At 40.4% G+C, this 12,969-nt stretch overlaps 1 protein-coding gene across 1 annotated transcript in view; it reads left to right on the forward strand.

The window, feature by feature from the left end:
* Positions 1 to 12,969, forward strand: part of LOC145403088 (uncharacterized) — an 89,690-nt gene that overhangs the window by 58,613 nt on the left and 18,108 nt on the right. The window contains exon 15 of the mRNA XM_080274920.1: positions 2,785 to 3,065. Coding sequence (XP_080131046.1) covers positions 2,785 to 3,065 — 281 coding nt within the window. The remainder of the gene's footprint in view (positions 1 to 2,784; positions 3,066 to 12,969) is intronic.

A 12,969-nucleotide genomic window follows, 5' to 3' on the forward strand; every position in this document is an offset into this window, starting at 1 on the left:
TCCTTTCATTCACTTCACCACCCACCCCTCTCATCACTGGCCATGTATCCCTGTGGATCATTTTATGCCTGAAGAGGGTATTGGCTATCACCAACCCCCTCCCAGCACAAATGTCCACTAACACACTCCCATTCTCATCTATCTCAGCAGCCACACCCCACTCACCAACTATTCCACCCACCTTCATATTCCCAACTTTACCATTCATATCACCAATCAAAAACACTCTCTCATTCCTTCCAAACTTTTCCATGCACACTTCTACATTTGTCCAGAACTCTTCTCTCACTCTTCTAACACGATCTTGCGTTGGCGCATACACACACACAATCGCCCACATTTGTAGTCCAACTTTCAACTTTACCCACACAATCCTTGACCCAACTGATCCATACTGTCTTATGCTCTTCTTCCATCTTTTACTCACAACTATACATACTCCTTCCTTTGCCCTCTCATTCTCACCTACTCCTGCACATATACCCCATCCATACTCCCAATCTCTCACACTTTCTCCTCTCCATTTTGTTTCAGTTATTCCACATACATCCACTTTCGCACCCTCAAGCACCTGGACAATCTCTCTCTCTTTCACCTCATCATTCGCTCCTCTTACATTCCATGTACCCATTACCAAGTCCTTTGTCCGGTCCTGGGTCGTCATCGTTTGGTCAGTCCTTGTCCGAGGCTTCTTGTTTGTTTTTTTAGTTAGTTGTTTTCCGGGGAGGGGCACTAACCCTCCGCCAACCCTTTTAGTCGCCTTTTACGACAAACAGGGATACTGGGGGAGTATTCTTGAAAAAAAAAATAAATAAATAAATAACCTTCCCTTCACCCGTGACTTCACACTTCCAGGCATATCCGTCCTCTACATGGATCGCGTTTCAAAAATACAGTTTGTCATCTTTGGAAATCACCTAATCGAAAACTTGGGCATAGTTGTCCTGTTAACTCTAGGGATGTCTGTCCAGCGAAAATAAAAACAAATTTCATTATAATCACTATGGCCATGCTGCCTGCCAACTTCTATACTGCTAACGATATTCTCTCAGATAAAACCAAACTGAGTGTATTATTACCTTTTGTGGGTTCCTTAATATACCGAATGAGGACACTTTATTGGACTGTTTTCAAAATTCCTTGGACTCGATGTTTCCTGTTTGATTTTCCCGCTCTACGCTCGGAAAATTAAAATATCCTATAATAATAACTGTGTTGAACTATTTCCCTTTCTTAATGTCTTCCCAGTGGTATTCTTTTATTCCCTGAACTACATCCCTCTGGAACTCGCCTCCCCGGAGCAGTTCCCCTCAAACTTCAACCTAGTAATCTAGTGTATGGATTATTTTTTTCTTTATTCATTTGTTTTTCCTTCCTCTGTTCTGTTATTAATAAAAAAGATTTACTGTCTGCCTTATTTAATTCTAGAGATCTGTAAATAATACTAATAACGGCAATGTCTGTTTTCTGTGTACTACGTACAGCATTCAGCTCGTCTATTTTAAATGTGCAAATTCTTACTATTTGTATAACAGACTTGAAAATTATTATTATATCCACACCAAAGTGTGTAATGCTACTATATTTACTTTGTTTCTTCTTTCTTCCAACCGCATTTTCAGCTTCGATTCAAACTTAGCACAACTGTTTCTTGGGCCAATACCCCCGGACACATATTTATTTATTTATTTATTTTTTGTAGGCCTCGAACTGCATCTCTTTGGAACTAGCCTCCACAGTTGTTTCCCCCCAAACACATTCCCCACCGCGGCCCTTGAAGACACACATGCTTGCTAAGAGGACTGTAAACTGCTCTGTTTTGGTGCTTTACCAGTGAGTTGCCAACAACAGTATGTTTCTTACCTAAATTTCGTTTGCTTTTGTTCCACTTGTCCCATGGGAAATACCATCAGTCATCACACCTTCCTCCTCCACTTCCATTTTCCTCTCCGCATCCCCATCACACTCGTCAGGGAACTTGTCGCATGCATTTCTTCTTAACCTCATCTTGCTTCCTAAGGGTGAACTTGCTTGCACCCTTGTGAAAAAATATCCAACTTTCAGCCCTCCTCCCTCTCCTTTAACAGCTCTTTCAAGAACTCACTCACCTTAGCAGTTTTGTGCCACTGAGTGTATGATTTTCCCCTCTCTAGTTTGAAAAATTCATCTTTCACCTTAACATGTTGCTTCTCGGACACTGCAGGAGGGATATCCATCACGGGAGAAGTGACCATCGCACATTCTTCACAACATCAGAAAACACAAACACAACAATCACACCGCTGTTAATGTCACACAGAGGTAAACACTATATCTGCAAACACTAAACAGCAAACACTGCCATAATGCTGACAGAAAACACGTAAACACTTTTACCACACAAGCAGACTGATACAACCCATTGACACTTTACAACAATGGTACCACAGTCTAACTCAGCGCGCTCGTGGGTGCGACCTGACAAGATGACCTCTGGCAGGCGAAATGACCTCTAAAGACACGACGTGCAAGAGCAGAGGTGCCCCTTGTGGCAAGAGAGACGTGGGGCGACGGACAGTGGCTGTGAGTGAAGAGGGAGGCCGGAACAGCAAAGGGACTGCCTATATATTACTTATTCTTCTCATCTCCTGCCAACGGAGAGAAACACACTGGTGGGAAGCAGAGGTGCCCTTGGTGGCGAGGACATCATGGGGTACAGGGCAGGAGATGTGTGGCGGAGAGGGAGGCCACGGCAACAAAAGGGTGTTATGAGAAATGTTTGTTTTACACTCGTTCCTTCCACAGTCCGCCATCGGGAGACAGGCATCAGTGAGGGAGCCGAGGTGCCCCCAATGCCGAGGAAGTCGTGGGACATGGGGCTGCAGCTGGGGGCGAAGAAGGAGCCCGAAGTCAACATGGGGTTGCTGGCCAGAAGCAGAGTCGTCGTCCCAGTCATCTTCCTCATCTTCAACCTCTGCTACTGGGCCGTCGCTCTCAAGTTGGTTTACAGGGCTTGGATTCACAATAATCTGTTTTTACTAACCGTACGCAGATCTCTAACCATTGCCAGTGCAGTTGACGGTCAAGTATGGTCAGACTTTAGGATCAGTTTGACTAGTATCCCACCCCAAAATCAAGACTCATCGAATTCACGCAACCACAGCTCAGTAATCATGTTGTGGGAGCAGCTTAATTCCTTCAGGGAAAAAAACAACTCAGCTAGCTATTGCAAGGTTACGATCAACCACCTTGCTCGAAGAAATGACAAGAAGGATATACAGTACAAACTTCCCATATGTCTCTAGCTCTTCTTGCATATCAAAATTTGAGTTGCGAGAGGGAGTTGACTAAGTTCGTAAATCCAAGCCGAGGGATTCTTGCTGCATAATATCAATTGTCCTGGACATAAGGGATTTCATTTCCCATCGTTTTATTATTAATGTTTCTACCTTATCATTATTTTTATATTTCTTTTGACATTAAAACTTTGATTGGTTGTTTGTGTGAAAGGATTCAAGTTTGCATACAATTATGTAACGCTCTTCTTGACTATCTCATGATCAGGACAACTCAAGCACTGTACAGGTATTCCAATTAACGTTAGGTAAATTTATTCAGATGAAAATGAGTCTTAATAGGCTCATGAGAGACTGAGAGTATTAGAAACTATACTTAATTTCTGCTTTTGGCATGAATTCCAATATTGTGATTTGGGAACGCAGTCGTCAACATTCATAATATTACCCTCTTTGTACATTGTTCCAGCAAACTCCAGACGATTTTACTGAGCTGAGAGTGAGGCAGTGGAAGTTCAGAATGTATATACTGGTACAAGATTGCCAACATTCCCAAGGGACTGCAAGATAATCTCACACAGTTACAGTATAATGACAAACTTCTTTACAAATTGCCAGCGTGTTCTATGATTTGGCATTTTTTCCCATAAATTCCCTTATAATATCTAAATAAAGAGAAACATATGAAAAAAAGACATCTGTGGTTATTGACTCGAACAATTGTGCCAAGTTTGAAGCAAATCTATCTGTCTATTGCCAGATGCCTTAATCCCGTAAGGGGTGGCCACAAACAAATCGCCTCCATGTCGCCCTGTCCCCCGCCGTTTCACTGCCCTGCTCCCAGCTCACACACCCCTCTCTCATATACCTCTCCACTCCATCCCTCCATCTCAATCCTTGGCCTCCCCCTCCCTCTCCTCCCCCTCCACCTCACTCACACTCTCCTCGTCAGTCTCTCACTCTCCATCCTCTCCACATAGCCAAACCACCTCATTTCTGTTAATAATTCAAATGTATGGCGACTTGATTATCGTTAAAATCGGTTAATACTCTCAGCCATCTGCAGTTCACGATCAATTGAACCAAATCGTCTGGGGTTTGCTGCAATAGAATTTTTGAGTTACCCAGACCAAGGGAGGGTACGCGGTAACAGTATTCACACTCTCAGGCGCCCGCAACAGCTGTTCGACCATGAGAGGATTAAAACTCCACAATTTATTAAGCTATTTCTTGTCAGCCACTGGGTCTGTACCTCTGAATCGTTTCTGTTAAATTTAATGGACAAGAAGGTTACTGGTGTTATGCAGGAGCTGTAACTCAAATTCAAATTTTTCTGAACCATTGAAAATACAACCTTACCTCTTCAGTCCGATGACGTATCTTACTTTTGCCATCCAGAGAAGATTCTACGTAGCTGCTTAGGAGAAATTTTTCAAACTGTTAGACTTTGCTTTCATTAATTCCTTAAACACGAGTGACAGCTCCTAACCTGAATTAACTTTTTTTTTAATACCATTATTGAAAAAAAGCACGTTATCGGATTGAAAGGGTAACCAGAAAGAGTAACGTAAATAATTTGTATGCTTTTTTTCTTCCCCAGCGACAGCCTCCCCATCTCGGGCGTTTGAGCAGCTCGGGTATGAAGCAACATGAAGAAGCTACAACCTAACCACCTAATCAACCACCAACACAATCTAACCAGCTATTGTGCGTCCTTGTATATGCTGTGTATCCTTATAATGTCCTTATATTACAAGCTGGGCCATATAACCATGAGATATCCCATTTCTCGTGTGCTTGAGGAACATTTCGGTCCGCTGGTGTTATGTTTGTGTTGCTTCGTGAAATTTCTAGTCAAACTATGCATTCAGTGGACGTACAGACGCAGACAGCAAAAATCATGGAAAAGGTTATGGGAAGTAGTAAACGATGGAGAATATGCACTGGTAATAGTGACTGGGCCGTCCTTGCAACACACGAGAACTGAGATGCACAGTATATGAACTACCCTGTATTTGAAAATCATGGCGTCAGTTTGGATCTTATTTTCGTTGGCGTAGAAGTTTCGTAATACCCCTTTCCCCGTGACTAATCTCCCTGTTACACCGTGAATATATAGATATAGATCTATAGGCTACATTTGTACTTTAATAGATAGGTATCTCGATAGCGTGGTCGCAGGTATTTGTAGGGAGATCGTCGAAACACTGCCAGAATTAAGTTGTGAGACATAGTATGGCTCGAACTTGTCACTGCTTATGAAAATGGTGTGTCGTCAGCTAGAGTGAATAGGTAGCTCTCTCTTTCTCTCTCTCTCTCTCTCTCTGTATCAGCAAGGTGTTAGAGCACTTTTAGGCTGCGGAGTTTATTGTACAGTTATATCGAATAATGATTTACAGCGTAACGTAGCGTGATGGCAAAGCCTCCTAGCTGACCCTCGTGTTATCTGGCCTTCTCTCCAACCCCTTCTGACCTGAAGGGAATCTCTCCAACATTATGTACAGTTTGGAGAGGATGCGTGTGTGTGATGTAGTGTCTGGTAGATTTCCATTCACGTGGACTAACTGACTAGGGCTGATTACTCCACATGTTTGAATACGTCATGAAATTCTTGGTCGTCTGGACCACAAAGAGATTGTTTGAGATACATTATAGGTTAAGAAATCTTGATGGTCTGGGACAACAAGATTGTGGATATACATCATGTGGATTGACATTCCTAGTAAGAAGCTGTGTATGTCTCCAGCAGACACTACTTCCTGTACATTGTGTTATGAAATATATACTGTACTAGTGCCTGTATAATGTCTACAGGTAGATAGATAGATAGATATAGATATGTTTATTTATTAGATGCAAAATACATAAATTTAAAAGATCAGAATAATGCATACATTGAATGTAAAGATATAATATGCAAATTAAATCACTGAAAAAAGATGTGCTATAAAGTTTCATTGCATCGTTCATTTTTATTACAAGGGCTCTGACTTGCATGGCCGGCCTTGCTTACCTAATGGCGGCTCTCCTTGCTGTTCAGACTCTAGCACCCTCTCTGTTCAGTCCCTTACCGCTGGAGTCACACAATATCCTCTTCCCAGGTCTATTTCAGTCTGCCTCTGCCCTTAACCCGCCCCGTCCCATCGACGTATGGGTACGTTGCAACATTTTGCATTTGCCAGTCCCGACGACGTACTGGTACTTCTTGCAATTGCAAGGTCCCTAATTTGCACAATTTTCAATTTTCGCATGTGATTTTTCGTCCATATACACGGGACACCTTCCTCTATACCTCTACAAGATGCCAAGCAGGGACAATGCCTTGCACCGCATAACCTTCCTCCCCCTCGCACACGCCCTTGTCTCGGCAATTCACCTGTTACCAGTGACCTGGCCAATAAAGATATTCAGGGCCAGAGTGATTCCCCAATCGATGACAATGTCGAGGACAAAGTTTACATAGCATTAGAGGAAGAAACAGTCAGAAATAATGATCAGGTAATGGGGCAAAAGAAGGTCAGGTATGGTGATGAGTTAGTGAGTGAGTGAAACAATGCTTATAATGCCTATATTACTGTTTGAAAACCAATATACTCTCGTACTACACATAAATTCGTACCAAGTAAATAAATAAATACCGTTTATGAGTGGTGTGAAATAGTTACCCTCCCATAGAACTCGTTTTCTTTTGTGCCAGCCTGTTAGAAAACCCAGTCAGGTAAGAAGGTACTGATACCTGGATTGAGTATTCTAAACCTAAGGTGAGCGATTTCTCTATGAAATTTCGATGTTTCTCACCAAAAGCAGAGGTTTTAGCCCCCCCCCAAAAAAAAATCGAAAATACCTCAGGATTGGGGGGTGTCGGAGGTGCGAAATAGTTCGGGACGTAGTTGACACCTCTCACCCTCCACATCCAGTTGTCATCCTCCATCCTCTCAATATGCCAAACCTTCTCAGTCCAGCCCGTCTCATCACCAATACATGCAAGTCCCATCCTTCCTCTCAAATCTTAATTCGAAATCCTAGCTCCTTCAGGCCTGTTATTCAAGGACGCACTACATAGACATTATCATCTCTGTACGTTTGAGCTTACGAATATCCTCTTCCTTTACTGCCCAAGGTTCACTGCCATACTGCATTTCACTCCACACCTGCCGCATACAAGGACCCCTTAGCAATTAAATGCAATGCTGTGTGTGTGTGTGTGTGTGTGTGTGTGTGAACTGTGGCTACATATTGGTGATGCACACATGTCCCATAGTTTAATATGCAGTATTTGTCAAACTAGTACTGAAACTTTCTTTCCCTTAATTATCGTAGATCGATTAGGTGTGTGCAGTACTAGCAGTTGGTCTATGTGCCGAACATTGGACTTGACGCTGTAACACTGACCTTCATTAAATTGTTCAGAAACTCAGTTGCTTCATTTTTGCCTGATTCTCTACTTTTCATTCAAGTTGGGTCCAAAAATCGGATAAAACTTGTTTGTCTTTGACATCTTGTATACAAAATCACATCGGTCCATCATTAGCTGACCCTATGGCCATCCACCAAGTTTGGTCCAAACTGAACTAATACTGTACAGTTTACAGGGCCAGCATTTGACCTTCCCATGTGACCTTGACCTTTGACTGTTCCTAACACTGAGTTCTTTCATCTATGCCTTACCTTAAACCCTTTCGCCAGATCTAGAATAAGATTGACATAAACTGTTTCAAGTTTATTTTCCCACGTGACCTGGATCTACTATTTTGCAAAATCAATAGGTCTGCTCCTTTGCTGATCCTCAACCTTTCCACCAAATTTCGTCTGAATCAGATCAAAATTGTTTTAGTTAATTTGTTCCCACAACCACGCAGGCCCAACTTTGACCTTGCACTGTGACCTCGGCCTCTGATTCAGTCTTTTCAAAATCGACTCCCTTTGTTCTTGCCTTTCCCTCAATCGTTCCGCCAAGTTTGGTTTAAACCGGATCAAAACTATTTCAACTGACCTTGCTATGTGATTTTGACCTTTGACCTCTTATTCTTAAAAAAAAAAAAGTATAGGTGAGCCCCTTGGCTGACACTCATCCCTTCCACCAAGTTTTGTTAATATCGGATCAGTATTGTTAGTTATCTCTCTCTCTCTCTCTCTCTCTCTCTCTCTCTCTCTCTCTCACACACACACACACACACAGCATCGTCGGAGTAAACGTCTGTACCGGCGCTCCATACCAGCTCAACACGGCCAGAGGCATTACCTAAATAAGTATCTTTGAGTCAAGCTCTGTACCAGGTTAGACTAAATGATTTTTCATTATTAAAAGGAAAAGAAATAATAAGTTTAAATAAGACTGCTTCAAACAACAAAGAACCACGATGCGTTGAGTCAGCTGGGTTTGTTTATACTACAGCAAGACGGGGAAAGTGTACATACTCTGTAAGTACACACTCTGTTCATTTAGTATTACAAAATGGATCCATACTTCAGTATAACAAATTTGGAAAAGAAAAGGGATAAAAGTAAAAAGCAAAATGATGATTTCTACCAAGAACTGGTTGAAGTGGAGACTCACAATAGACTGGTTGAACGTGTACACAAACTAGAAATGGCTTTCAAAAATGAAATTGATGAAATAAAGAAGCAAATGCACTTGCAAAAGGAAGAGATAGAAAAACTGGGAAGGGAGGCCAATAGGAAAGACACAACCATCAGTGAACTAACAGTGGAATTGAATACCCTTAGGAAGAAACTGAGTGAAATGGGAAGTACAGTAGTTAATCACGAGAGTGTTATGGAAGAGTTAAAAAATGACACAGAGACAATTAGACAAGCAAGCAGTCTTATGGACCAGCTAGAGCAGTGATATTGAGGAGAAGATAACACAGGTGAATGAAGCTGTGCAAAGCTACAAAAATGATGTAGAAATCACGTATGCTGAAATGGTGAAAGTAAAGAAAGACTTAGAAACATGGGTGGAGGAAAAAAAACATTAAAAAGGAAGTGAAAAGAATAATCCAAAACAATCCAAAGTTAGTCAGAGATTCCGTAGAGATAAACAAATCAATAGTAATCCCTGGAATAGAAGAGGAAGAAATTAAAAACAAAATCACTAGAGACAAAAAGGAGATGGCAAATGTAATGAGCTTACTGAAAGAAGTATCAGAGGAAATCTGTAGTAAAGACATAGAGGAACACAAAAGGTTAGGGAAATACGAGAAAAGCAAGACAAGACCTCTAAAGGTGACTTTCCAGAGTGTAAACACTGTGGAAGAGATACTAAAAAATGCAAAGAATCTTATGGAAAAAGAAGAGTTCAAAAATGTATGGATAAAAAGATGTCTAACACAAGAGGAACTGGAATTACTGAAAGAGAAAAGGGAGGAAGCAAAAACAAAAAATGAGGGAAGATCAGAAGAGGAGAAGAAGAAATTTTTTTTACAAAGTAATAGGATTGCAGGTACGAAAGTGGTACACAAACAGGATGGAAGAAAAAGGAGGAAGTTAGTAGAACCATGTCATGACAAGTATATAAACAAGATGATAAAGTTGATGTACTCAAATGTGGATGGAATGGTATCTAAATTACTAGAGATGAATGATTATGTCAGAGAAAATGAACCACAAATAATATGCCTAACTGAGACAAAATTAACACCAAGGATATCCAATGACATACTTAACTTAGAGGAATACAATATATGGAGAAGAGACAGAAATTTAAAAAAAGGAGGAGGAATTATAATATTAACTAAGAAAAATCTAAAAGTCAAAAAAATAAACCTAGATATACCATCACAAATAGAACTGATTGCAGTAGAGATCGACACATCTGAAGGTAAAGTAATTGTAGCCAATTTGTATATGCCACCCAGATCAAACACATGGGAAAGAAACGAATATGAGGACCTGGCAGAGAGTACAATTCAGAGTATAAGATCCTTGCTACATAAAATGGAAGAGAAATCGGAAAGAATTATACTAACTGGGGATTTCAATACAAATAAAAATTGGATATAAATAGCCAAGAAAGCTGTTGGGACCAAAAGCTCCTGGATCTCGTACAAGAGTTTTTTCTTAACGCAACATGTGAGGGAAACCACTAGAAAAAGAGGACTTGATGTACCTTCAGTGCTAGATCTAATATTTACTAGGCAAGAAAATGACATTGACAGTTTAATATATCACCCTCCACTCGGCAAAAGCGATCATGCAGTACTAAATTATAACTTCAGGATAGCATATGACATAGTAAACAGCAATGACAGTTACAAAAAGAGACTAAACTATAAAAAGGGAAATTATCAAGACCTAAAGAAGTATTTCTTAGAAGTTGATTGGGAAAATGAGCTTAGAGGACAAGATTTAAATGCTGTATATAAAAATTTTTGTGAATTTTATGAAATAGGAGTCGAGAAGTACATCCCACAGCACAAAGAAGCAGATAAGAAAATACAGAAATGGTTCAATACAGAATGTAAAAAAATCAAAAGAAAGAAGAGATTTGTTGTGGAATAGATACAGAAGACACAATAGTGAAAGGGCGTATAATAATTACAAACAGGCAAGAAACGACTATACAAGAATAAGGAGGGAAGCCCAAAAACAGTTTGAGGAGGATATAGTAAATAAAAGTAGTGATCAACCAAAGCTGTTTTACAGCTATATCAGAAGCAAAACCAAAGTAAAAGATATAATACAATCCATCACGGACGAGGGAATCACTTATACACAAGAGAAAGATATTTGTGAAGCACTAAATAAGAATTTCCAATTAGTTTTTACAGAAGAAAAAAATTTTGAGAGGGAATATGTGGAACACGCATGTCCACACATAATACCAGATATACAAATAGCAGAAAAAGTAATACAGGAGGAGTTAAGTAGATTAGACAGAGGAAAAGCAAGTGGTCCTGATGAAATTTCATGTTGGGTGTTACGAGAATGTGCAAAGGAGTTAAGTAAACCATTATTTTTAATTTTCAAGAAATCCTTGAGTCAAGTGAAACTACCTGATATTTGGAAAAAAGCAAATATAGTCCCCTTATTCAAGAAAGGAAATAGACAACACACTGAGGTGGTTTGGCCATGTGGAGAGGATGGAGGGTGAAAGACTGACGAAGAGAGTGTATGTGAGTGAGGTGGAGGGGGGAAGAGGGAGGGGGAGGCCGAGGATGAGATGGAGGGATGGGGTGGAGAGGTATATGAGAGAAGGGGGTGTGAGTTGGCAGCAGGGCAGTGAAATGGCGGGGGACAGGGCGACTTGGAGGCGATTTGTTTGTGGCCACCCCAAACGGGATTGAGGCGTCTGGCAATAGATAGATAGATAGAAATAGACAAAATCCTCTCAACTACCGACCAGTATCACTGACCAGTGTTGTAAGCAAGGTATTAGAAAAACTTATAAGAAAAGCTTGGGTAAATCATCTAGAAGAACACAGTATGATAACAGAAAGACAGTTTGGTTTCAGAAAAGGAAAATCATGTATTACTAATCTGTTGAGCTACTATGACAGAGTAATAAACACAGTACAGGAAAGGGAAGGATGGGTGGACAGTATTTATTTAGATTTCAAGAAAGCTTTTGACACAGTACCACACCAAAGACTTTTATGGAAGCTGTACCATCAAGGAGACATTCGAGGCAAACTGTTTTGTTGGATGCAAGACTTTCTCATAAAAAGAGAAATGAGGACAGTACTAACAGGAAACTACTCATCATGGAAAGAAGTGATTAGTGGAGTACCACAGGGTTCGGTGCTGGCACCAATCATGTTTCTAGTGTACATAAATGATATAAACAGTAACACTGGAAATGAGAGCTATCTGAATATGTTTGCAGATGATGCAAAAATACACAGGAGAATTATTAGCAAAGACTCTTGTAGGGAGCTACAAGAAGAATTAAATAAACTTCATGAATGGAGTAGTACATGGCAAATGGAATTCAATGTGGACAAGTGTCATGTAATCAAGTTTGGTAAAAGTGGAAAAAGACCTGATTGGGATTATAAGTTAGGAAATAAAACCCTATACACATCAGAAAGAGAGAAAGACCTAGGTGTGATTATCAATAACAGACTATCTCCGGCTGACCACATCAGCGAGAAGGTACGGAACATGTATACACTGCTTGCAAATATGAGAATAGCATTCACATACATAAATGAAGACATGCTAAGAAGGATAATAACATCATTCATTAGACCAACCCTGGAATATGCATCAATAGTCTGGAGTCCTCATCTCAAAAAGCATATAGACAAGATTGAAAAAGTTCAAAGGGCCGCTACAAGATGGATACCAAGCTTGAGGGACCTAAGCTACGAAGAAAGACTAAATAAACTGAATCTACCAACACTACAGGACAGAAGGAAAAGAGGTGACATGATAATGCTATATAAGTGCATATCAGGAAAGGAGAAAATAGACATAAATGATTACTTAACATATGGAGAAGCATCAGCAAGAGGACACTGCAAAAAACTGCATAAGAAGAGAGGTGATAATGACGTAAGGAAATTCAGTTTCCCAAACAGAGCAATTGATCAATGGAACGCACTACCGAATGAAATAGTGTGTGCCAAAACAATTCACAAATTTAAGGATATGTACGATAAATATGGTCTAAGACACGGGACAATACGAGCTTGACTCATTCCTGTAAAGATACAATTAGGTAAGGTAAGGTAAGAACACACACACACCAAGA

Source organism: Coenobita brevimanus, chromosome 60 (assembly GCF_032717465.1).
Source record: "Coenobita brevimanus isolate Jiangsu-jjx chromosome 60, ASM3271746v2, whole genome shotgun sequence".
Classification (NCBI taxonomy): Eukaryota; Metazoa; Arthropoda; class Malacostraca; order Decapoda; family Coenobitidae; genus Coenobita; species Coenobita brevimanus.